General features: G+C 40.0%; 4 protein-coding genes, 1 non-coding gene and 1 pseudogene across 5 annotated transcripts; 4 read left to right on the top strand and 2 right to left on the bottom strand.

Moving 5' to 3' along the window:
* Positions 1-5,995: 5,995 nt before the first annotated feature.
* On the bottom strand, positions 5,996-6,102 carry LOC147942897 (small nucleolar RNA R71). The gene has a single exon (XR_015560518.1). It is a non-coding gene; the product is annotated as a small nucleolar RNA R71 (small nucleolar RNA).
* Positions 6,103-17,030: 10,928 nt separating this feature from the next.
* On the bottom strand, positions 17,031-17,495 carry LOC147942896 (uncharacterized). Its single transcript, XM_087456226.1, has one exon. It carries the CDS (start codon positions 17,493-17,495, stop codon positions 17,031-17,033), a length of 465 nt encoding a protein of 154 aa, XP_087312352.1.
* Positions 17,496-19,135: 1,640 nt separating this feature from the next.
* Positions 19,136-20,935, top strand: LOC147942895 (MATH domain and coiled-coil domain-containing protein At3g58250-like). Its single transcript, XM_087456225.1, has 4 exons — positions 19,136-19,675; positions 19,783-19,946; positions 20,104-20,318; positions 20,405-20,935. The coding sequence occupies exons 1-4, from the start codon at positions 19,569-19,571 to the stop codon at positions 20,933-20,935; spliced, it is 1,017 nt and encodes a 338-aa protein (XP_087312351.1). The 5' UTR covers positions 19,136-19,568.
* A 478-nt stretch (positions 20,936-21,413) lies between these two features.
* LOC104792121 (MATH domain and coiled-coil domain-containing protein At3g58240-like) lies at positions 21,414-22,949 on the top strand. The gene is made up of 4 exons (XM_019246557.2): positions 21,414-21,601; positions 21,703-21,878; positions 21,974-22,209; positions 22,358-22,949. The coding sequence occupies exons 1-4, from the start codon at positions 21,495-21,497 to the stop codon at positions 22,598-22,600; spliced, it is 762 nt and encodes a 253-aa protein (XP_019102102.2). The 5' UTR covers positions 21,414-21,494; the 3' UTR covers positions 22,601-22,949.
* Positions 22,950-23,461: 512 nt separating this feature from the next.
* LOC104792120 (MATH domain and coiled-coil domain-containing protein At3g58240-like) lies at positions 23,462-24,971 on the top strand. The gene is made up of 4 exons (XM_010518169.2): positions 23,462-23,687; positions 23,783-23,943; positions 24,045-24,319; positions 24,414-24,971. Exons 1-4 carry the CDS (start codon positions 23,581-23,583, stop codon positions 24,807-24,809), a joined length of 939 nt encoding a protein of 312 aa, XP_010516471.1. The 5' UTR covers positions 23,462-23,580; the 3' UTR covers positions 24,810-24,971.
* A 365-nt stretch (positions 24,972-25,336) lies between these two features.
* On the top strand, positions 25,337-26,747 carry LOC104699196 (protein RESTRICTED TEV MOVEMENT 3-like; annotated as a pseudogene).
* The last annotated feature ends 51 nt before the right edge of the window (positions 26,748-26,798 follow it).

The raw sequence follows: 26,798 nt of genomic DNA, 5'->3' as shown, positions 1-26,798 counted from the left end.
CATGCTGCAACAACTTCTTCAAGGTCAAGCTAGTGGTTCTCTGGATACTGCTAAGAAGTTTGTTGAACTCAGTCAGCGGATGGAATTCTCTTACAATGATCTGAATGTCAAGTTTGAAGCTCTTAACTCCAAGATGAAGTATATGGAAGGCAAGATTGTTTCTACTTCTACCCCAACAACTGGCCAACTACCTGGAAAAGCAGTTCAAAACCCTAAGGACTATGCTACTATGCATGCCATCACCACCCAAGCTGTAGATGTACGGCTCACTGAGGACACTGAGAGTTTAGATGGGGAGGATTTTCTTCAATATGAAGTTGAGATAAAGGATCCTGTCGAGGTGCTCAAGGATCCAATTGAGTCAGCCAAACAATCTGATCCTGAAGCTACTAAAGAACCCACTACTCCCAAGGATAAACCTGTGAGATTCATTCCTCCACCATACAAGCCACCTCTACCATTTCCAGTGAGGTTTAAGAAGCAGCTTACTGAGAAGTACAAAGCTCTGTTCGAAAACCAAGTCAAGGAGATTGAACTTAGGATGCCTTTGCTTGATGCATTTGCACTTGTGCCTCAATATCAACAGTTTTTAACTGACTTGGTAACCGAAAAGACCAAAGAGAAGGAGGAGATAGCTAAAGGAGCTCAAGCTAAGGCTCTGGAAGATGAGAGGGTAGGGCATGACATAGGTGGGGTTATTCATGAATGCAAGGCGGTCGTTCAGAAGATGATTATCCCAAAGAAGCTAGAGGACCCTGGTTCTTTCACCTTGCGTTGTTCTCTAGGTCCATTGACCTTCAAAAAGTGCCTATGTGACCTTGGTGCTTCAGTAAGCCTCATGCCACTCTCTGTAGCTCAGAGGCTAGGATTCAACGAATACAAGTCATGCAACCTCCGCTTAATATTGGCTGATAGGACTACTAGATTGCCTCATGGTCTATTAGAGAACCTGTCCATCAAAATTGGACAAGCTGAGATTCCTACTGACTTTGTTGTGCTGGAAATGGATGAAGAGCCTAAAGATCCACTAATCCTGGGAAGGCCTTTCTTAGCTACAGCTGGAGCAGTCATTGATGTAAAGAAGGGGATGATTGATCTCAATCTGGGTAACAGCTTCAAGATGAAGTTTGATATCAAGGATTCTAAGAAGAAACCAACTATTGATGGACAGACCTTCGTGATTGAAGAGAAAGATCAGAAATCTGGGTTTGGCATCTTTGAGGATGTGAATGAGGCAGAAGCAGAGGTTTTGGTAACCAAAGAGAAAACTCAAAGTGTCACTCGAACATTCTCCAACTCGAGTGCAGTCGTTACCCTCCCTACGCGTCGAGACATACTTCCTAATCACCAACCGAAAGAGACAAGTCCTCCCGCGCTTGACAGTTTATCTGAACCCCAAACAACCAAGATTTTAAGGGATACAGTGGCGGAGTTAACAGCCACGTTGGAGGAGATGAGAGGGCAAATAATGCAGCTCCAAGATAAAGTTAAAATCTCTTCTCCAAGAAAAGCAAGACAGAGGTTGGGGATAATGAAGAAGAGAAGATCTTTTCTTCTTGAACCTGGGCAGAATGCTAAAGAGTATATGGTTAGACAAGACATTCTAGAGGGGTCTACAAAACTCGACTCGACCGACACCGGCACATCACGCTCGCGACTCGACCTTCCCGACTGCCTCACTCGAGCTGCTGTTCTCGCTGTTCCGAACCGACAAATTGAGCCGACATTCCCAACAGCCTCAATCGAGCCACATTCCGACTTCCTCTCTCGAGCCACTCACGACACCCGCTCGAGCCCACATCTGGGCATGCACGGAGTTGAGCAGCAGATCAAACATCAAGGGGATTATCAGCCTGCAGAGGTGGTTGTGCTAGTATCAGATCATGGCGAGTTCAGAGTCGACGACATGCAGTGTGACGAGCAGCCGAACATGTATCAGAATACGCAAGCGGTTGAGCAGCACGTCGACCAAACCACTGAGGACACCCCTGCGGATCCAGAACAAGGTGAAGGACAAAGTCAATATAACGCTCCTCCTTGGGCGAGTTCAGACTCCTTTTTCTACTACTGAGGTACTTCGACCTTCCCTTTGTACATACCATTTCATTCCTGCATTGTTTCTGTTGTGATTCTTAAATCCTCCTCCAAATTTTTCTTACACAGGAGACTGTGTATTTTAAGTTTGGGGGAGGGTTTGAGATGATGTATCTAATGTCGTGTTTTGTGATTCTTATTTCAAATCTTTGCATCATATCATGTTTGAGTCTGCATCCATCTATTTGTATAGAAAAACCATAAAAAAATTTGAAAAAAAAAATTTCGAAAATTTCCACAAAAACAGAGTGTTCATGTAGTTTGCAATTGCATATTAGGATTGAGTCTAGGTTTATTCATATAGGGTTGTTGCATTTAACATAGGGGTTGATGATGATTGTAACCTTGTTAGCATGTTGGATTCAATAGGATAGGATCAAGGCCCTTGTTCTTAGTTCTTTGATGCTTGTTGATTGAACTTGAAAATTTAAGATTGAAGCATGTTTTGAATTGATATCATTCCCTATCTACTTGAACCTAATCCTGACTTGCAATTATCCTGTTATGCATTGAAGTTGAACTCATGGATACCATATACATACTTGGATTGTCTTTCACATTTTTACCACCCTTGTCGATCCAAGTAGCTGATTCCCATCTTTAGAACAGTTCCCCGCACCCTTAACCAACCGTTCTTTCAAGCCAATTGTATTCTTGAATGTCAGGCCTTTTTCCGAGTTGAGCTTGTTAGAAAGTGTTAGGTTCTAACCGACAAGAGTAGGATCCTGTGTAGTTCTAGTTCGCGTTATCCGGACTAGTAGGACTAGGTGAGAACTCGATTTTGGGTATTGGGTATGGATTTGTGCAGAAAAGTGAAGTGTAAACAGAAAGTAAAGGGGAGAAAGTCTTTAGGAGGGGGATGTGTTTTCAAGGTTTACAAGTCTAGTAAAGGATTTGGGTTGAGCAAAACAATGAGTTATTGGTTCTGGGCATAAAACGAAAAGATTAGACAAAGGAAAGAAAGTAAAAATGCTTATGATGTCTAGAGTCCTTAGAAGAAAAGAAAAAGAACCATAGTGATAATAAAGATTTCCCAATCTGCTAGAATGATAATAAGTGAACTTCCCCTAAGACCAAGTATAAAGAGTGAAAGAATGGGTTTGAGATGATGTTTCTGATGAAGGGTAGAGATAGGACCAACTTCGGTTTGGAATGTTCTTTGGGTAGACAGGACGCTGCTCTTGTATGTATCAGTTGGTTTCAACCTTTAGCCTTCTCTTAAGCTCAACTCATTTTTGTGAGAGAACCTTGTCATGTATTGATGAAACCACTCGAGAAGGAGACCATCTAAGTCTCCAACCCTTCACCCTAGCCAAATGAGTTCAACGACATTGCTTAGCTTGATTCACGGTTCTCTGTTAATGAATGTTAAAGGGAATGATTGATAGGATTGCATGTGTAAAAAAAAAATATAGAGTTCTTTCACCATGCATCATAGAACTAAAAACAAGGACCTTGATTCTAACTATTTTATTTAGCATGTTTTAGGTTCTGAGACCCCATCTTCACACCTCTTCTCCATACTCTATTCTTGATTGTTTGCTTGAGGGCAAGCAAAGAGTAAGCTTGGGGGAGTTGATATGTCTATATTTTGTCTCCCCTTAGCTTATTTTTATCATGCATTTAGCTAGGATAACTCATTGGTTTGCATCGTTTTCTAGTTTTTTTCTATACACTTTGCACGTCTAGGTAGCTCTTGCATCATCCTTGCATACATTGTGCATTTTGGAGTATTTCAGGTATTTAGGAAACGTTGGAAGCTATTCTCGTCCGAGCCATGGTCACCATCTTCGTTTCGTCCGAGCCATGATCACCATCTTCATTCTCGTCCGAGCCATGGTCACCATCTTCATTCTCGTCCGAGCCATGGTCACCATCTTCGTTTCGTCCGAGCCATGGTCACCATCTTCATTCTCGTCCGAGCCATGGTCACCATCTTCGTTTCGTCCAAGCCATGGTCACCATCTTCATTCTCGTCCGAGCCATGGTCACCATCTCCGTCTCGTCCGAGCCATTGTCACCATCTCCGTTCCGTCCGAGCTATCCGTCCAAGCCATGCTCCTCAGCCTTCCATCCGAGCTATGATGACATTGGATTCCATTCGACGCACATGGACTTGATCGCACATGTCGGGAAGAAAGACGTTTGGTTTCACATGCTTCAGGAGATTACCGAACCGACGCTTTACCTTGTCGTTTTAAGTTTTAGGGCTTTCCATGTTGGACTACTATATATACATTTTGTTAAGTCTTTGCGGAGACATCTTATCTTTTAATCTCGTTTTCGTTCCCAGAAGGTTTTTAACCTAGCATCCAAAACACGTTCTCAGACTTGTATTCCGATATCGTTGAGATTTATTGAGATTTTGCATTTGATTCCTTCTACAAAGTTGTTAATCTTATTTTTATCTATCTTATTATGCTTGATTCAATGATTTCGGTGTTTGCATCCTTGACTATGATTTTCGGATCTGAGTAGTGTGGTAGTTCCTGAGGATGGGATAGATTAGGTGGAGGATCTTAGGATGTAGAGTGTTTAAGCTTTGATTGTAAAATTCCCTTCTGGACTAGAGTTAGAATTACTTGTTTCTCTCTGATCAATTGGAACTAGGTTCGAGACATTTCCGCACCCAAAAGGTGTTTGATGAAATGTCTGACCAACTAGTGCCAGAGACTTACGTTCCTAGCCTAAGAGATTAGTTGTCTAGGATGTTTGTTGACACGAATGAACTTGTCTGTCATGCCTGCTCGACCACGTTTCTCTAGCGAGAGCTAGGTATGGAAGTGGTTGCGTCTGAGTAGCTTTTGCCAAGAGATTGGATTAGCTAAGTTGTGATGTTCATTGTTTAGGGATACTTTGCTTATGGTATGTTAAACACTCCTTAGACTAGAATACTCCACCGACATCAATTACCCCATCCTTAGGACTTCTTTCTTTCTGATTTTTATTACATTCCTGGAACTGTTTCGTTTGTTCATGCTTAGAATCGTTTGCGTTTTTATTCACTTTCGCTTCTTGTCATGCATTCTTGTTTCTTGTTCTGTGACTCATTTCCATTTCGCATTTTGATCATTCTAGGACTCTTAGATAAAAACACTCTTTGAATTGGCTTAACTTGTGATTCCTTGATTGCATCTTGATTGCTAGCAACATCCCATTTGGATTGACACCTTAAATACTACAACACTTAAGGTTAATTGAACCTGCTAGGAGACACAAAAATCTTAGTATCAATTTGGCGCCGTTGCCATTTGGGATTCGTATTGTTACATTTGAGATTTCAAGTTTTGCAAGATTAAGTTCTGTTACACTTATCATTCTGAGTACTGACTTGTTTTGGTTGTTTGCTTGTTTGTTTTGCATCTCAGGAACCTGTTGATTGCAACCTTGCATGCACACCAGATCAAGAGGGCATCAGAATCTCCTTCCTGTGATCGACGAAATCAACCGGTTGCAACGTCCACGACAAGCTCGTCAACCCGTTGAGCATCTCGCACACGTCACTATGGAACAACAGCATGAACCACATCAGGGACCGCGAAACATTGGTGCTGGGGATGCACCGAACACTCACACTCAACGTGCTGGAATCGTCCCTCCCGCCGTGCCGAACAACAACTTCGAGATCAAAAGTGGTCTGATTACCATGATCCAAGGAAACAAGTTTCACGGGTTGCCTATGGAGGATCCACTCGACCACTTGGACGAGTTCGACCGTCTTTGTGGTCTCACCAAGATCAACGGCGTGAGTGAGGATGGTTACAAGTTGCGCCTCTTCCCTTTCTCCCTGGGAGACAAGGCTCATCAATGGGAGAAAAACCTTCCCAAGGGATCAATCACCACCTGGGATGGCTGCAAGAAGGCATTCTTGGCCAAGTTTTTCTCTAACTCCAGAACAGCACGTCTCAGGAATGAGATTTCCAGCTTCACTCAGAAGAGCTCAGAATCATTCTGTGAAGCCTGGGAGCGTTTCAAGGGTTACCACAGCCAGTGTCCACACCATGGTTTCAGCAACGAGTCACTGCTGAGCACTCTATACCGTGGTGTACTTCCAAAAATCCGCATGCTGCTTGACACTGCTTCTAACGGTAATTTCTTGAACAAAGACGTTGAGGAAGGATGGCAACTGGTTGAGAATCTCGCTCAGTCTGACGGCAACTACAATGAGGATTATGACCGCACAGTTCGCGGCGACGCTGGGTCTGAGGAGAAGTACAAGAGGGACCTTAAGAATGTCAATGACAAGCTTGACCGCCTCTTGCTAAGTCAGCAGCAGACTGTCCATTTTGTATCTGAGGATGACCCTTTTCAAGTTCAGGATGGGAAGGGTGAGCAGTCTGAAGCAATCAACTACGTACAGAATCAAGGTGGATACAACAAGGGTTATAACCCCTACAAGATGAACCCCAATTTGTCTTACCGGAGCACCAATGTTGCAAATCCACAAGATCAAGTGTACCCTCCTCAGCAGCAACAACAAGGTATGCAAAAGCCTTTTGTTCCTTACAATCAAGGATTCATGCCTAAGCAACAGTTCCAGCAAAGTTCTCACGCTCCTCCCGGACCACCACCTGGATTTTCACCACAACAAGTTCAACCTACTCAAGCTCCAGATCAAGAAATGAAGCACATGCTGCAACAACTTCTTCAAGGTCAAGCTAGTGGTTCTCTGGATACTGCTAAGAAGTTTGTTGAACTCAGTCAGCGGATGGAATTCTCTTACAATGATCTGAATGTCAAGTTTGAAGCTCTTAACTCCAAGATGAAGTATATGGAAGGCAAGATTGTTTCTACTTCTACCCCAACAACTGGCCAACTACCTGGAAAAGCAGTTCAAAACCCTAAGGACTATGCTACTATGCATGCCATCACCACCCAAGCTGTAGATGTACGGCTCACTGAGGACACTGAGAGTTTAGATGGGGAGGATTTTCTTCAATATGAAGTTGAGATAAAGGATCCTGTCGAGGTGCTCAAGGATCCAATTGAGTCAGCCAAACAATCTGATCCTGAAGCTACTAAAGAACCCACTACTCCCAAGGATAAACCTGTGAGATTCATTCCTCCACCATACAAGCCACCTCTACCATTTCCAGTGAGGTTTAAGAAGCAGCTTACTGAGAAGTACAAAGCTCTGTTCGAAAACCAAGTCAAGGAGATTGAACTTAGGATGCCTTTGCTTGATGCATTTGCACTTGTGCCTCAATATCAACAGTTTTTAACTGACTTGGTAACCGAAAAGACCAAAGAGAAGGAGGAGATAGCTAAAGGAGCTCAAGCTAAGGCTCTGGAAGATGAGAGGGTAGGGCATGACATAGGTGGGGTTATTCATGAATGCAAGGCGGTCGTTCAGAAGATGATTATCCCAAAGAAGCTAGAGGACCCTGGTTCTTTCACCTTGCGTTGTTCTCTAGGTCCATTGACCTTCAAAAAGTGCCTATGTGACCTTGGTGCTTCAGTAAGCCTCATGCCACTCTCTGTAGCTCAGAGGCTAGGATTCAACGAATACAAGTCATGCAACCTCCGCTTAATATTGGCTGATAGGACTACTAGATTGCCTCATGGTCTATTAGAGAACCTGTCCATCAAAATTGGACAAGCTGAGATTCCTACTGACTTTGTTGTGCTGGAAATGGATGAAGAGCCTAAAGATCCACTAATCCTGGGAAGGCCTTTCTTAGCTACAGCTGGAGCAGTCATTGATGTAAAGAAGGGGATGATTGATCTCAATCTGGGTAACAGCTTCAAGATGAAGTTTGATATCAAGGATTCTAAGAAGAAACCAACTATTGATGGACAGACCTTCGTGATTGAAGAGAAAGATCAGAAATCTGGGTTTGGCATCTTTGAGGATGTGAATGAGGCAGAAGCAGAGGTTTTGGTAACCAAAGAGAAAACTCAAAGTGTCACTCGAACATTCTCCAACTCGAGTGCAGTCGTTACCCTCCCTACGCGTCGAGACATACTTCCTAATCACCAACCGAAAGAGACAAGTCCTCCCGCGCTTGACAGTTTATCTGAACCCCAAACAACCAAGATTTTAAGGGATACAGTGGCGGAGTTAACAGCCACGTTGGAGGAGATGAGAGGGCAAATAATGCAGCTCCAAGATAAAGTTAAAATCTCTTCTCCAAGAAAAGCAAGACAGAGGTTGGGGATAATGAAGAAGAGAAGATCTTTTCTTCTTGAACCTGGGCAGAATGCTAAAGAGTATATGGTTAGACAAGACATTCTAGAGGGGTCTACAAAACTCGACTCGACCGACACCGGCACATCACGCTCGCGACTCGACCTTCCCGACTGCCTCACTCGAGCTGCTGTTCTCGCTGTTCCGAACCGACAAATTGAGCCGACATTCCCAACAGCCTCAATCGAGCCACATTCCGACTTCCTCTCTCGAGCCACTCACGACACCCGCTCGAGCCCACATCTGGGCATGCACGGAGTTGAGCAGCAGATCAAACATCAAGGGGATTATCAGCCTGCAGAGGTGGTTGTGCTAGTATCAGATCATGGCGAGTTCAGAGTCGACGACATGCAGTGTGACGAGCAGCCGAACATGTATCAGAATACGCAAGCGGTTGAGCAGCACGTCGACCAAACCACTGAGGACACCCCTGCGGATCCAGAACAAGGTGAAGGACAAAGTCAATATAACGCTCCTCCTTGGGCGAGTTCAGACTCCTTTTTCTACTACTGAGGTACTTCGACCTTCCCTTTGTACATACCATTTCATTCCTGCATTGTTTCTGTTGTGATTCTTAAATCCTCCTCCAAATTTTTCTTACACAGGAGACTGTGTATTTTAAGTTTGGGGGAGGGTTTGAGATGATGTATCTAATGTCGTGTTTTGTGATTCTTATTTCAAATCTTTGCATCATATCATGTTTGAGTCTGCATCCATCTATTTGTATAGAAAAACCATAAAAAAATTTGAAAAAAAAAATTTCGAAAATTTCCACAAAAACAGAGTGTTCATGTAGTTTGCAATTGCATATTAGGATTGAGTCTAGGTTTATTCATATAGGGTTGTTGCATTTAGCATAGGGGTTGATGATGATTGTAACCTTGTTAGCATGTTGGATTCAATAGGATAGGATCAAGGCCCTTGTTCTTAGTTCTTTGATGCTTGTTGATTGAACTTGAAAATTTAAGATTGAAGCATGTTTTGAATTGATATCATTCCCTATCTACTTGAACCTAATCCTGACTTGCAATTATCCTGTTATGCATTGAAGTTGAACTCATGGATACCATATACATACTTGGATTGTCTTTCACATTTTTACCACCCTTGTCGATCCAAGTAGCTGATTCCCATCTTTAGAACAGTTCCCCGCACCCTTAACCAACCGTTCTTTCAAGCCAATTGTATTCTTGAATGTCAGGCCTTTTTCCGAGTTGAGCTTGTTAGAAAGTGTTAGGTTCTAACCGACAAGAGTAGGATCCTGTGTAGTTCTAGTTCGCGTTATCCGGACTAGTAGGACTAGGTGAGAACTCGATTTTGGGTATTGGGTATGGATTTGTGCAGAAAAGTGAAGTGTAAACAGAAAGTAAAGGGGAGAAAGTCTTTAGGAGGGGGATGTGTTTTCAAGGTTTACAAGTCTAGTAAAGGATTTGGGTTGAGCAAAACAATGAGTTATTGGTTCTGGGCATAAAACGAAAAGATTAGACAAAGGAAAGAAAGTAAAAATGCTTATGATGTCTAGAGTCCTTAGAAGAAAAGAAAAAGAACCATAGTGATAATAAAGATTTCCCAATCTGCTAGAATGATAATAAGTGAACTTCCCCTAAGACCAAGTATAAAGAGTGAAAGAATGGGTTTGAGATGATGTTTCTGATGAAGGGTAGAGATAGGACCAACTTCGGTTTGGAATGTTCTTTGGGTAGACAGGACGCTGCTCTTGTATGTATCAGTTGGTTTCAACCTTTAGCCTTCTCTTAAGCTCAACTCATTTTTGTGAGAGAACCTTGTCATGTATTGATGAAACCACTCGAGAAGGAGACCATCTAAGTCTCCAACCCTTCACCCTAGCCAAATGAGTTCAACGACATTGCTTAGCTTGATTCACGGTTCTCTGTTAATGAATGTTAAAGGGAATGATTGATAGGATTGCATGTGTAAAAAAAAAATATAGAGTTCTTTCACCATGCATCATAGAACTAAAAACAAGGACCTTGATTCTAACTATTTTATTTAGCATGTTTTAGGTTCTGAGACCCCATCTTCACACCTCTTCTCCATACTCTATTCTTGATTGTTTGCTTGAGGGCAAGCAAAGAGTAAGCTTGGGGGAGTTGATATGTCTATATTTTGTCTCCCCTTAGCTTATTTTTATCATGCATTTAGCTAGGATAACTCATTGGTTTGCATCGTTTTCTAGTTTTTTTCTATACACTTTGCACGTCTAGGTAGCTCTTGCATCATCCTTGCATACATTGTGCATTTTGGAGTATTTCAGGTATTTAGGAAACGTTGGAAGCTATTCTCGTCCGAGCCATGGTCACCACCTTCATTCTCGTCCGAGCCATGGTCACCATCTTCGTTTCGTCCGAGCCATGATCACCATCTTCATTCTCGTCCGAGCCATGGTCACCATCTTCATTCTCGTCCGAGCCATGGTCACCATCTTCGTTTCGTCCGAGCCATGGTCACCATCTTCATTCTCGTCCGAGCCATGGTCACCATCTTCGTTTCGTCCAAGCCATGGTCACCATCTTCATTCTCGTCCGAGCCATGGTCACCATCTCCGTCTCGTCCGAGCCATTGTCACCATCTCCGTTCCGTCCGAGCTATCCGTCCAAGCCATGCTCCTCAGCCTTCCATCCGAGCTATGATGACATTGGATTCCATTCGACGCACATGGACTTGATCGCACATGTCGGGAAGAAAGACGTTTGGTTTCACATGCTTCAGGAGATTACCGAACCGACGCTTTACCTTGTCGTTTTAAGTTTTAGGGCTTTCCATGTTGGACTACTATATATACATTTTGTTAAGTCTTTGCGGAGACATCTTATCTTTTAATCTCGTTTTCGTTCCCAGAAGGTTTTTAACCTAGCATCCAAAACACGTTCTCAGACTTGTATTCCGATATCGTTGAGATTTATTGAGATTTTGCATTTGATTCCTTCTACAAAGTTGTTAATCTTATTTTTATCTATCTTATTATGCTTGATTCAATGATTTCGGTGTTTGCATCCTTGACTATGATTTTCGGATCTGAGTAGTGTGGTAGTTCCTGAGGATGGGATAGATTAGGTGGAGGATCTTAGGATGTAGAGTGTTTAAGCTTTGATTGTAAAATTCCCTTCTGGACTAGAGTTAGAATTACTTGTTTCTCTCTGATCAATTGGAACTAGGTTCGAGACATTTCCGCACCCAAAAGGTGTTTGATGAAATGTCTGACCAACTAGTGCCAGAGACTTACGTTCCTAGCCTAAGAGATTAGTTGTCTAGGATGTTTGTTGACACGAATGAACTTGTCTGTCATGCCTGCTCGACCACGTTTCTCTAGCGAGAGCTAGGTATGGAAGTGGTTGCGTCTGAGTAGCTTTTGCCAAGAGATTGGATTAGCTAAGTTGTGATGTTCATTGTTTAGGGATACTTTGCTTATGGTATGTTAAACACTCCTTAGACTAGAATACTCCACCGACATCAATTACCCCATCCTTAGGACTTCTTTCTTTCTGATTTTTATTACATTCCTGGAACTGTTTCGTTTGTTCATGCTTAGAATCGTTTGCGTTTTTATTCACTTTCGCTTCTTGTCATGCATTCTTGTTTCTTGTTCTGTGACTCATTTCCATTTCGCATTTTGATCATTCTAGGACTCTTAGATAAAAACACTCTTTGAATTGGCTTAACTTGTGATTCCTTGATTGCATCTTGATTGCTAGCAACATCCCATTTGGATTGACACCTTAAATACTACAACACTTAAGGTTAATTGAACCTGCTAGGAGACACAAAAATCTTAGTATCATTTCTCTTCTTCATGCTCTTGCTGTTTAAATATTGCATGAAATCTTAATGTGATCAAAAGAAAGGAAAAAAAAAAAAGAGAGTCAATTTAAGTTACTTTAATCTGATGATGCATACGAAGAGGATTGGAAAAATTAATAATGATGAAATAGTGGACGTCAATGGGTTTCAAGTTCCTTCTTCACAGGTAGTCAAATTTTGAATTTCCGCTAATTTTATGTTTTTTGTTTGTTTCTTGTTTTATATGTTTTTTTTATGATAGGTCAAACTGGTGAGGCAAATATTCGAAAGGCATCCGGGCACTGCATCAGGTTTTCGTCCAAAGAAACAACAGCTCAAAACAGCTTACATTGATGTCCTCCTTGATCTTATCGGAATGTTTTGTCGATCGCCTCATGAGCTAACTGATGAGGACTTAGACGAAGCAGACAAGACACTTTTCGACCTGGAAGATGCAGGGTTTAAGTTGGATTGGCTAATGATGAAGATTTGGAATGTTTATGTAAAGAAGAAGAAAGAGCAAGAAAGTGGCGCTCGGATCAGAGAACTCCAAGGAGAGGTGCATAAACAAAAGTTTGTTTTGTTGTATTTCGAGAACGAACTGAAGATTGAGAAGGAACTGGCTATGGCTGCTCGTGCTCCACTTGATTTCAGTGATATTGTGTAAAATGAAATTCACCGGTGACTCAGATTCTCTAGTTTTTATGTTTTATATCCTTTTATTGTGACAGTGAATTTCTCAACTATAAGAAAGAACTCGAAAGATAAAAAAAACACTTGAATATAATAACACCTCTCTTATTATTGATTTAGAAAACTTCACAAAAACTAAATCTCTCTCTCAAGTCTTATGAAACACCTCTTCATACACTTCTATATTTATAGGTTTAACTATTCCTAAACCTATTAGAATTAACATTATACATCTTAATGTTAATAGGAACTTTTCATTTTCCTAAACTATCTCTTTTGGCAACTTCCTAAGAGATAACTTCTAACACAAGTTGGAATTATCCAACATCAACTAGTTAACTCCTCTTTTCTTCATGGCTATTAGAAATAGAAATATTAAGGATTGTTATGTAAATATACTGAGGAAGATGTAAAACAGGGTATCGATTGTAGAATGTTTTTTTTTCGTGTTTCTCATTCATCGACTCTCAAGTATATATACATACAAAAGGATCCAGTTACCAAACTAAGAAGATTGCATCTTATCAATGCTAACCTTTCTCTCCAAGCTAAAACTTACCAAAAAACATATACACATAATATACACTAATTACTCTCTCAAATATTCTCTAACACCCCCCCCCCCTCAAGTTGGAGCATACGGATTGTAAATGCCCAACTTGGACACCATTGAATGAAATTCACTCTGTCCGAACGACTTAGTAAAAATATCGGCCAACGGATCTTTAGTATGCACCTTCTTGGTCCGTATTGTCCCATTCATGATTGCATCTCTTATGCAATGACAGTCAACCTCCACATGCTTCGTACGTTCATGAAAAACAGGATTTGCGGCTATATGCAGTGCCGCCTGATTGTCACAGTGTAATGCCATTGGTTATGTGTGACTCACACCAAGATCTTTGAGCAACGCCTTCAACCATTGCAGTTCACATACCGTAAGTGCCATGGACCTATATTCGGATTCAGCCGAGGATCGAGAGGTGACACTCTGTTTTTTTTTTCCAAGACACCGGAGAATCACCAAGAGTAATAAACCAGCCACCAACCGATTTACGAGATAGAGGACATCCAGCATAATCTGCATCACACCATCCAACTAACTGTAAATTTGAATCAGATTTCAACAATATACCTTGTCCTGGTGTTCCTTTCAAATAATGAACTACTCGCAAGGCACTGAGCCAATGATCGTGACGAGGCACCTTCATGAATTGCAACAGAACATTAACGACATATGCTAAATCAGGTCGTGTTGCTAACAAATAAAGCAACTGTCCCACCAGCCGTCGGTACTTCTCAGGATCAACCATAAGTGGTTCTTTAGAGAGGCCAAGATTATGTTGTTGTTCCAATGGAGTGATAGCAGGCTGCGCTCCCAACAAACCAGCTTCATTGATGATATCAAGAGTGTATTTTCTTTGACACAAGAAAATACTTTCTTTGCTTCTTGCAACTTCGATACCTAGGAAGTCTCTCAAAGGACCCAGATCTTTCATGTGAAAACACTCACCCAAGTAACTTTTAAACTTGCTTATCTCAGCGGAATCATTCCCTCCAATGATCAGATCATCAACATAAACCAGAATATATATCTCAGATTTTCCTTGCCGCAAGTAAAACAGAGAATAATCATCTCTCGACTGAAAAAACCATATTCAAAGAGAGCTCCACGCAGCTATGTAAACCAACACCGTGGTGATTGCTTCAAACCGTAAATCGATTTCTTCAGTCTACACACCATGTTCTTACCGCCTGTTCGAAAACCAAGTGGTAATGTCATATAGACTTCTTCTTCCAGATCTCCATGCAGAAATGCGTTCACATCCATTTGATTCAATTCCCAGTTCTTCGCGGCAGCAATCTCCAAAAAAATTTGAACTGTCGACATTTTAACAATAGGTGCGAATGTCTCTGTGTAATCAACTCCTTCCTTCTGTTGATTTCCAAGTTCCACTAAACGAGCTTTGGACCTCTCAATTGTCCCATCAGAGTTGTACTTAATTTTAAACACCCACTTACAACCGATAACCTTCTTTCCTGGAGGAAGTTCCGTCAGATCAAACGTCTCGTTTAGTTCCATAGCACCAACTTCGTGGGACATAGCAACTCTCAAACGTTTATCCACCACTGCTTCTCGAAATGTTTCTGGTTCCGTGTTCTCACTTACTGTGGCAAAAAAGGCAAGAAACGGAGCAGAAAAATTGGTTGCATCGAGATAGTCAGATAGTGGATACAAAATATTTTCATCGGACTCAATCTTGATGATAGTATTCATCACATAATCTTTAAACTTACTTGGCGATTTTGTGACTCTCAAACAAGGCCCGAATCTTTCCACATGCGCAAGATTTTTGGATTCACTATCTTCATTTTCGGATTCACTATCTTGAAGAACAACAATCTCCTCTGTTTGTTCTTCTCGATGATCCTCTGGTTCAGCGCGAGGATGCTCCTCTGTTTTAACACAAGAATGCTCCTCTGTTTCAGAATTCTCAATATCACTCTCTTGCGCAACCTGAGTATCACGCAACTCCAAAGATTCTTTCAAAACTCGTTCGTCTTCGTCCTCTTCTTCCCAGCCAAAATCTGAAATGTCATCGTCAGCTCGCATGTCCACTAACACCTCACTGCTCATCGGAAAAGCATTCTCAACAAAAACCACATCTCGTGATACAAACAGTTCTTCTGTTTCCAAATCAAAAATATTTCATCCCTTCTTCTCAAAAGGATAACCCAGGAAAATGCATTTTCTACTACGAGCTTTGAACTTATCTCCTCCACGACATTGCTTGTGCGCAAAAGCCAAACAACCGAACACTCGCAAGTTTTCGTATGCTGGAGTCTTGTTATAAATGAGCTCATATGGAGTTTTCCCTTTTAGCAACCGTGACGGAGTCCGATTGATGAGATAATCAGCAGTTAACACACTTTCTCCCCAAAACTTTGCAGAAAGGGACGATTGAAACAACAAGGCCCAGGCCACATTCAGAATTTGTCGATGCTTTCTTTCTACTCTCCCATTTTGTTGTGGTGTCCCAACACACGAAGTCTGATGTATGATTCCCATCTGTTGGAACTCAGACGCAAGGCACATAAACTTTGTACCATTATCACTCTGCAAAATTTTTATATCTTTGTTGAACTGTCTTGACACCAATGCCACAAAGTTCATCAAAGTTTATTTTACTTGTGACTTCTCTGGCAACAAATAAACCCAAACTCTTCACGAGAAATCATCCACAATGGTCAGAAAATAATAAGAATTGCACAAAGTTGGATGTCGATATGGACCCCATAATTTTACATGTATCATATCAAAAACTCCATCATTTTTATTATCACTGGTATGAAAAACCTCACAGCAATCTTTAGCCTTTAAACAAATGTCACAAACTGAAAAGTCCTTATTCCTATTATCAACAACTGGAAGTAAATCAAAAACACCATTGGAAGGATACCCAAGCCTCTGATGCCAAAGGTCTTCAGCTCCATCTTTATTCAAATGCAAGACTCGAAACTCTCTCAGTCGACGAAAAAAATACAGTCCATCCTTAAGTTCTCCTGCTCCAGTCACACTCCTTGTTATACGGTCCTGAATCACACACCCCTTATCAGCAATCTGCATTACCACATCTAAATCGGCAACAAGTTGTGACACATATATCAAATTACATTTCAGTCCTGGCACAAACAGCACATTTTTTAGTTCAAACTCATCATCAAATCTCATTGTTCCCTTTTCTTTTGCCAAACTACTCTCTCCATTTGGCAACCCTATTGTACACTGCAATATATATTTTCGGTTTAACAACAAATCACTAAAACTTGTCATGTGATTTGTAGCTCCAATGACTATTACCCAATCAAGTAAGAGAGACTTACCACTGAGACGAGGTGTGTTTCCCTTACTGCTCTCAAGAAGTTTCACGAGTTTTCCCCATTGCTCGTTTGTTAGCCCTGTATAGCCACTCCTTTCAGCTTCCACACTCGTCTCGGCTCCATCTTGTGCAACCATCACGTTCGCACGAGCCATTCCGCCACGTCCTCTTCCGGTTCCTTGGCGACCTCCTCCTCGTGCAAATCCTCCAATGCCTCGAGATCGCTCACTCCACCACTCTGGATACCCGATCACTTGAAAGCAAGTATCAGGTGTATGTCCAGTTTTCTTACATACTGAACACACCATCTTTCCCTTTTCTTCCTTACCACCCATGTGGTTTCCTCCTCGGAATGCGAATGCCACTTGTGTGTTCTCTTATTCCCTTCCGCTCATGACGGTGTTAACTCGCTCCACAGACTTCACTTTTGAGTACACTTGATTCATGTTTGGAAGAGGGTCAGTGCTGATGATCGAAGTTCTCACTCCTCCATATAAGGACGTGTCAAGTACAAGGAGGAATTGATGGATCCTATCATCCTCTCTTTTCTTCTCCAATTCAACATTGACGTTGCAAGAGCATCCTCCACACTTGCAAGATATGACCTTGTCATAATTAGTCAAATCTTCCCATAACATCTGCAACTTTCCATAGTATTCAATTACACTCAGATTTCCTTGGCGACAATAAGCAAGTTCCGCCTTAATCTCTTGAATTCTTGGTCCATTTCCTTCAGAGAAACGGTCTTTTATCTCTATCCAAAGCTCCTTTGGATCTTCCTTGTTTGCTAGAGTTCTTCTCACCTTTGGATCTATTGTGTTGAGAATCCAAAGTGCCACCATCGACTTTGCCGATAGCCATCTTCATATTAGGCTTCATCTTCATCCGGTTTTGACACGATTCCGTCGACAAAGCCGTACTTCTTCTTGACTCGCAATGTAGTCCGCACCGCCTGAGCCCATTCGTCAAAGTTGTCTCCGTTAAATTGAACTTGCGCTATGATCGCGCCAGGGTTCTCGGTTGGTGCCAGTTGAAACGCTGAAACTGCCGCCTTTGAACCTTCTGTTTTCAAGATCGCCTTTGTCTCTTCTGCCATCTTTTTTTTTTTTTTTTAATCTTCAAATTTTCTAGCCAAATGGCTTTGATACCATGTAAAACAGGGTATCGATTGTAGAATGTTTTCTTTTCGTGTTTCTCATTCATCGACTCTCAAGTATATATACATACAAAAGGATCCAGTTACCAAACTAAGAAGATTGCATCTTATCAATGCTAACCTTTCTCCCCAAACTAAAACTTACCAAAAAACATATACACAGAATATACACTAATTACTCTCTCAAATATTCTCTAACAGAAGAGTTTAAGGATTCGAAGCAGAAGTGTTAAGGCTTCAAGCCTTGGAGCTCTTCTGAAGAAGGAGAAGGCAAATGGTTTGGCCGCGAGAGCTCTTTCTTGTTGTTTGATAAAGATGATGACCTAATTAATGTAAATGTTTGTATGAACTGATAATTATTATTGAGTACAATGATCGACTTGTATACACGTATAGACATTGCTACGGTATTGTAAAGAGAGTAATGACATGATACAATTTACATGATTGGAAGATACTAACTAGCAAGTGATTGATGATGATTGATCCTTGATAATTAAGTGGCTTCCCCCATTGATGTTGTGCATAATGGTTATAGCGTTAATATATAGATCCGTCAATGATGCAACGCATTGTTGGATCTCTTCTACTTTTCTCAATGGACTTTTGTTATCGAGTTTTCAGTTGGTGTTCTTGTTTAGTTTTCAATTTGTTTTATCTTGATTAGTTTTGCTTATTCACGGTTTTCGACAAGCTTTTGGTCTTCGCACACAAAAAGTTTCGGCCAAACAAGTGTGGATCCTTGCTTCTTGGTTATTATTGTTGGCGTTTTGCTAGTGCAATTGATTTTTGTGATCTACTTCTCCAATCTTTTGTGCAACTGAAAAATAAGGTTTTGTTGTTACGCAACCTAAAAGAGAAATTAACAAAGGATGGAAGAAATTTTTTGTTTAATTTGAAACATTTAAACAACTAATATAAAACACCGAATACAATAGCCCCACATTCCAATATCGCCTTTGGGATCATCAGAGTAAAATTTAACAGTTTTAGGTCATTACTTTTTACAGAATTAATGAAACAAATATCGAAATGGCACACACAAATTCAGAACTCTCACATGGTTTTGCTCTTTGTTCTTGGGAATGGAAAAATAGTGAAACGCAACGTTGGTTAAGGGCCCAACGATATATAGTAAATCTTTTGACCGCCTAGGCCCAACCAATTTTTAACCCTACGAACTATACATATGAGGAGCCGAAACATATATTTCGCTGTGTGGTAAAGCAATCGACTCTCTTTGGCTCCAGCTGGTGACCAGTTTTTAGAAAAAGAATAGACAAGAATGTGTTGTTCCTCTTTGTTAATTATTTTTGTTACCATTTACAAGTAACATATTTTCCAAATTCTGAAATATGGACCCCACACTATTTTTATATGTTCTTTTTTTTTTAGGAATCACACAAGAAATTTGTTCATCTCCAATTTGTTAGTGGAACAAACAGGAAAACAAATTAATTACCATTTACCATACAATTTGTTCTGTTTATCCTCTGCACCCATCCCTCTTATGTTTCTTTTTTTTTTAATAATTTTTTTCTTATTTGTTCTTTTTTATTCCTGTTCCTTCTCATTCTTTTCATTCTTCAATGGGTTACCAGTTGGAGCTTTTGTGTTTCTACGGTGTGGTAACTTGTAGGAAAAGATTTGCTTGCAAGGCTATATATATACCGATTAAAGTACAATCTTAATCTTTATTTTTGTCGCGTGTCTCAAGTTTGGTGTGTAGGAGTAGGAGTCATCATCGTCATCAAGAACAATGGAGAAGCAAGTTGCTAAGAGTTTCACTTGGGTGATTAAGAAATTTATATCTGTGAAATCCGAGTATATCTATTCGGACGTATTCGTGGTTGATGGCTGCAACTGGTACGAAGAAGAACTTGTCTTTAGGTTTAGGTTTACGTACGGGATTAATATATATTCTCCTTTTTTGTTCTGCTTAATTGATTGTTTTCTCAGGTTTTTGCTTGCAGGCGTCTTCTGGCTTATCCCAAGGGAGAGAATAAGCAAAGTGATTATCTGTCTCTGTATCTTGAGGTTGCTGATCATGAATTATTGCCTTGTGGATGGAGAAGACAAGCAAAAGTTTCTTTTACTATACCACATCATGTTACGCCTAAATACTCTATCGTACGAGGTGAGTATTATTTTTCTACCCTCGCGTATATATTACAATATGAATTTAAACTTCAATAAATTATTATGATTCATACTTGTTCGTCGTGGGTCTTGTGCTACTGCCTAGTTTAAATCTTGTTTTGACTAGATTTTCTCTATGTTTCGTGACTTTACAGAAGCAAAACACCTGTTTGATCAGAATTCTGTCTCTTGGGGTTTCCCAACAATGGTTCATCGTATCATACTTAACCCATGTAGTGGGTTGTTGGTGAACGGAGACTTAACGATTGTGGCCGACGTTGATGTTCTTGAAGTTACTGGCAAAGCAGAGGTACGAGAGGAAACAATATCATATATGGATGTCAAGGGGTTTCAAGTTCTTTCTTCACAGGTAAGAAAACTTCATCAGTTTCTTTATATTATATATACAAGCTAGTAAGCTACAAATATAAGTAATCATTTGTGTTTCACTGGCAGGTGAAATCTTTGAACCGTTTGCTTGAAAGACACCCGGATATTGCAAAAAACAGCCGTATAAAAAACCAATATGTGAAGACAGGGTACATTAATGCCATACTCAGCATGAATGAGACTCTGCGCCGGTCGCCTAAGGAAATCTCCAAAGATGAACTGGCAGATGCATGTGCTTTACTGGAACCCATGAACGAGTGTGGATTTATGTTGGATTGGTTGAGGAAGAAACTTGATCAAGTGTCTAAAAAGAAGAAGAAAGATGAAGCTGGAGAGACTCGGATTCCAGAAATTGAACAAGAGTTGAAGGATTTGAAGCTGAAGTGTTCAGACCTCGAAGCCCAGTTGGAGAAGGAGAAGGCAGAGGTTTTGGCTGCTATAGCTCCCCTCTCGCTGTCTGATGAAGATGAAGATGAAGATGAAGATGAAGATGAAGATGAAGATGAAGATGATGATGATTATTATGATTATGATGATGACCTGGCCTGTTCTTTTGCTTTATCCCTTCTAAAGAAAAAAATGAATAAAAATAGTTAAAAAGAGATTTATTTTCAGCAGTAAAGAGAATTAATGTTCACACATCTTATATAAGTTTCCAGTGTGGTTAAATGTTCTCAATGTGTCTTTACGGAATTGAGTTTTGTGATGAAAATATTAACAAGTATCTTGGAAAAATGAAGAGTCGAAAGCCAAACGAATTTGATGCAGGGTTTAATTAAGTTGGATTGGCGCCTAAAGAATAAAGATGAAGCAAGAGCAAGAAAGTAGCGCTCGGAACAATATATAATTCGGTAAAAAATATAATGGTTATTCACAAGATCGACTGATCAAAAGATATAAAAAAAAAAAAAATCAATTGCTTAAACAAACCTATTCATTGATGTTAAAAAAAAACTATTAATAAATTGATTGATTTATCCGGATTAATAGAACTGATTTCCTTGACCCTTTGTTTAAGGAGGATTCAGTTCAAATATGTATACCAACAGTAAAACCCCTATCACTCATTAACTACATCGTCCGTGAGACCAAAAACACCATCCATCACTTAAGCGCCCCAGTTCGTTATTTCGAGTGTTACAAGGAGGCTGCTTCAATGGGGAATCAAGTTGATAACAAGTTCACGTGGCTGATTAAGGATTACTGCACTTGGCTACCGAATTCATATCGTTCTGATCAATTTGTGATCGGTGGCTGCAAATGGTAAGATGATGAAACTTTGCGATCTAATAATGTTTCTCCTTCAATCTAGTTTTGACAAGGACTATACTTACCATTACTTTTCTATGTTTTTTTCCTTTCAGGTATCTTCATGCCTGTTTCAGGCGACATAGAGATAAAGATTTTAACTGTTTGTATGTGTGTCTGGGAGATGCTGATTTTGAGTCCGCTTGGCGTCGTGGCGAAAGATGGATAAAGTCCGTACAAGTAACCTTCACTATGGTAAATCAACTTTCTCAGGAACACTCAAAAGTGAAAGGTGATTGCTTGCGCTGCAAGATTCTATTTATATGTGTTGTGTTTAAGGCTTTTTTTTTGTTTTGACTGAAGTTGTATGTTGTGTGAGTTTTACAGCAGCAGAATTCTTGTTTGATCATAAGAAACCAAAGTGTTCTATATCTATGATCCGCCTTATCAAGCTTCATGCAAAAGATGCTGGATTTCTTGTGAACGATGAACTCGAGATTGTTGCTGTGATAGATGTTCTTAGTGTATCAGATGGATCTGTAAAGGCCAAGAAACCTTTGAATAGGCCTGAAGAACCAATAGATTTGGTGCATGTCAATGGGTTACAAGTTCTTCCTTCAGAGGTAAGAATACTTTTCGTTTAACTTTCATCATTGCTGCTTTTTTGTCCGATTTGGGACAAGATGTGGTTTTCTTTTTGTTGGAAACTTCTTATTGCTGAATGTATAGATATGAGTTTTACTCTACTCATCCTTTTTTTTTACTAAGCAGGTGGATTTGGCGAGGCGTATCTTTGATTTACACCCAAAGACTGCAAAGAAGTACCGTACGAAGAACGAATATATGAGAAGATTTCACACGAAAGTCCTCCTCGATCTAACCAAGAGGTTCTTCAAAGTTCCATATGAAGACTCCAGTTATGTTGTGTCTGATTTTGAAGGTTCTCTGACATACCTGAAATTAAAAGTGTTGGGTTTAAGTTGGATTGGTTGGAGAAGAAACTTGATGAAGTGAAAGAGAACAAGAAGAAATGTGCCCGATTGACTAAATTGGAGCAGCAGCGGCAAGACATGATGGATAAGTGCACAGACGTAAGAAACCAGCTGGAGAAGGAGAGGGCAGAGATTAAGAAGACAGCTTATGATCTATCTTTCATTGATATTGTTTGATGACTCAAGTTCTTAGGAATTTGAAGTTTGGTTTTGTTTTTTATTTGGTGTTATGGTCTCTATGTTCGTTAATAAGAGTCCTCTGCTTTAACTTAAGAAGCTAAAAAGAGTAATATGTGAGTTAGAGGTTGCCACATTTTTGTAAAGACTTATATGTGGTACTTTGTGGTTGATGATTGTCTCGGTTTCTTTAAGCGCTATTTGTTTCTTGATGAATAAGTATATGTCTTGGGTGTCTGAACTTGAACAGAGTATAGAGTATTTCTAGATAAGTTAAGATGCCAAATTCGAGTAATATGTTTTGTCTGATCGCCTCACGAGCTTACATGATGAAGACCTAGATGAAGCAGACAACACGCTTTTCGACCTGGAAGTTGTAGGGTTTAAGTTGGATAGGTTAAAAACAAAGCTTTGGGGAAGTTCACGTGAAGAAAAAGCAAGAACAAGAAAGGCAGAGAACTCCAAGTCCAACCAAGAAGATGCAGAACCAGAAACTGGTAATTGTTTAAGGTTTTAACGATTATTCCAGTAAAATTTAAATCGGGTGAGACTAAAATATACATAAATCAACAATTAATTGCTAAATCAATCCTATAAACAGGTAGTTTGACCCTGTATTTAGGAGGATTCGTTGCAATTGTAGATTTTATAAAGTAGCAACAGTTTTAAACCCTGGGAGCCCTTAACACTCGCATTCCTCGTGGTAAAATCCTTATAACCATAGATTTTTCTAGTCTTTGAGACCTTGTTAAAATCTTACCTATATTGTGGTTCGATTTTCATTTCTCATCTTCATGTTCAGGTAGTTTGATTGCAAGAAGTAATATGGGGAATCAAGTCGATAACAAGTACACATGGTTAATCAAGAATTTATCCTCTGTGAGCTGCCAGACCATTTATTCAGATATAATCTTGATGGCTGGCTACAAATGGTAAGTTGAGAACAAGTTTTTTTTTTTTTTTTAATGTTTTTTTTCAATATTAGCTTTGCGAGGACATCCATAGTTTGTTTTTTTTTGCTTTGCAGGCAAATTCTGGCCTATCCCAAGGGAAAAAATGGTAATCAGTCGTTTTGTTTGGATCTGGAACTTCTTGATTGTGGATCCTTTCCGTCTCAATGGAAAAGGGCCGTGAAGTTTTCCTTTACTGTAGTCAATTATTTCTCCAAGAAACTCTCAAAAGAGATAGGTGATTACTTGTGCTGCAAGATTTATCTATATATATATATATTGTGTTTGTTGAAATGCTTGTTTTGAATAAAGTTTTATTCATGTTTCGTGACTTTTCAGTACTAACACACTGGTTTCATAAGAAGGAACGAAGCAAGGGTATATCCATGCTTCCCCTTAGCCAACTTACGGACAAACAATCTGGGTTTCTGGTGGATGGAGAAGTCGAAGTTGTTGTTCGGATCAATGTTCATGAAACTGATCCCTTATTCGATGGATCAAATGACGAGGTGGCAACGACACTTGTAAGAACCGTAAAGCCAAATGATGATGGTGCGATGTCTAGTAAGGCAAATTTGGTGTATGTCAATGGGTTTCAAGTTCTTCCTTCACAGGTAAGATAACAAGAAAGGTGCAACTTTAAAACTGAACTTACTATACCCTTCAGTTTACTCAATGGGTTTTACTTTATTCATCCTTTACTCGCAGGTGGGTTTTGTGAGGCGCATCTTTGGAAAACACCCAGACACAGCAGTAGAATGCTGTACAAAGAACCAAGATCTGAGAACATCATACATTAATGTCCTCTTCACCCTTATCAAGATGCTCTACAAAAGGACTCAGGATCAATCAACTGATGATCTGTCCGATGCAGAAGCTGCTCTGGCATACATGAAAAGTGTTGGGTTTAAGGTAAATTGGCTGGAGAAGAAACTTGTTGAAGTGAAAGAAAACAAGAAGAGATGTGACCAGGTGACTGAACTGGAGCAACAGCTGCAAGACTTGATGAATAAGTACACAAGCGTAGGTCAACAGCTGGAAAAGGAGAGGGCAGAGATTAAGAAGGCCGCATCTCCTGATATATCTTTTAATGATGTTGTTTGATGACGTTTTGTTCTTGGAACTTGAAGTTTGGTTTTCTTTTTTTAGGTTTTCTCTAGTCTCTGTTCGCTAATAAGATTAAACTTGAAAATCATGCATGGTTAAAAAAGATAAGGATTTTTTTTTTACATCTGATAAGGATTTGTTTAGAAAGAAAAAAATAGGATGGCCTTATTTTTTCTTTACTTATTTTTTTAAATATAAAATGACATGGCAGAAAATGATTGGCTAGGTAGGTGGCTTGTGATCATAATATAAAGGAACCGCCACCAACAGTAAAACCCTAAGAGTTCTGTTTTTTTTTTTTTATTCCTGGTAAATCCTGAACCATTGATCTTTCTAGTCTTTGATTTGATCCTGCACTATATATGTTCGTTATTACTTTTATAAATTGATGTCTAAGAGTGTTACGCTTCGATCGATTCCTCAAGGAAACTGTAAATCTCTGTTTTGGATTTGTTGCTCGAGATTCTAGGGCTTAATAAGCTCTTCTTCATGTTTTGGTAGTTTGGTTGCAAAAGGAGTCTTCAATGGGGAATCAAGTTGATAGAAAGTTTACTTGGGTGATTAAGAATTTTTCCACTTTGCAATCTGAAAAAATCTATTCAGACGAATTTGTGATCAGCGGCTGCAAGTGGTAAGAAAAGAAAAGTTTTTACGCCATCAATTAATGTGAGTCGCATCCATTGTAGACTTGTAGTTTAATGTTGGTTTTTGCTTGCAGGCGTCTTCTAGCCTTTCCCGAGGGAAATAACAGCCCTAATAATTTTTCTCTGTATCTGATAGTTGCTGATTATGAATCATTGCCTTCTGAGTGTAAAAGGAACGTATTTTTTACGTTTACTCTAGTAAACCAACTTCATGAGAGACTCTCACGAGTGAAAGGTGATTCTTCCGATAACTTTTTTCTCTTTTAGTCGTAGGAATTGTGTTGGGTAGTGCTTGTTTTGACTATGTATATATCTTTCGCAGTAGCAAGAAACTGGCTAGACCAGAAGGCACCAGACTGGGGTTTTACATCCATGATTTCCCTTATCGAACTTCATGCCAAAGATGGTGGATATCTTTTGAACGATGAACTCAAGATTGTTATTGAGTTATATGTTCTTGAAGTTATTGGCAAATTAGATGTACCAGAGGAATCTAAGGAGGCAACCAAACCTCTGAAAACGATGAATCACAATGATGATGACGAGGACATCCCAGGAGATTTGGTGGATGTCAATGGGTTTCAAGTTCTTCCTTCACAGGTACGTAAGAATACTTGAGAAAGATTCAAATCTTCGCTTAAGTTTTTTAGAAATTCCAAGCTCAATACACTTCACCATCAGCTGCTTTTTGTTGATTTGAAGGCGCAATATGTGGTATTTTTTTTTTGGAAAATTGTTTCTGTTTAAACTTTGAAATTTGATTAGGGTGAGGTTTGTGTCCTATTGGTTTTGGTTTTGATCACACCTTCTTTTTACTCAAAGGTGGGTTTAGCGAGGCATATCTTTGAAGAACACCCAGCGACTGCATTAGAATGCCGTACAAAGAACCAAAGTCTGAGGACATCATACATGAATCTCCTCTTAAGCCTCATCAAGATGCTCTTCAAAGGACCTGAGGAACAATCCAAGGATGATCTGTCTGATGCAGAAGCTGCTCTGGTATACATGACAAGTTTAGGGTTTAAGTTGGATTGGTTGGAGAAGAAACTTAATGAAGTAAAAGAAAGTTAAGAATATATGTGTCCGGGTGTGTGAAATGAGGCAACACCTGCATGACTTGGAGCAGAAGTCCAAAGACCTTAAAGACCTTAAAGCTCAGCTGAACAAGGCAGAGATTTTGGAGGCCCCAGGCCCAGCTTCTGATCTTTTTCTGTTCCTAAGGACGTGGAGTTTGGTTTTAGTTTTAAGTTTTTTTGGGTGCTCTGGTATCTTTTTGTTCTGTTTTAACTAATATATCCGATGACTGCGTCTAATATCCCAGTTAAGGGTTTCGACATTTAAT

Source organism: Camelina sativa, chromosome 6 (assembly GCF_030686135.1).
Source record: "Camelina sativa cultivar CO46 ecotype springtype chromosome 6, ASM3068613v1".
NCBI lineage: Eukaryota > Viridiplantae > Streptophyta > Magnoliopsida > Brassicales > Brassicaceae > Camelina > Camelina sativa.
Note: the sequence above shows the minus strand (reverse complement) of the source record. Positions and strands in the feature narration are given on the sequence as shown.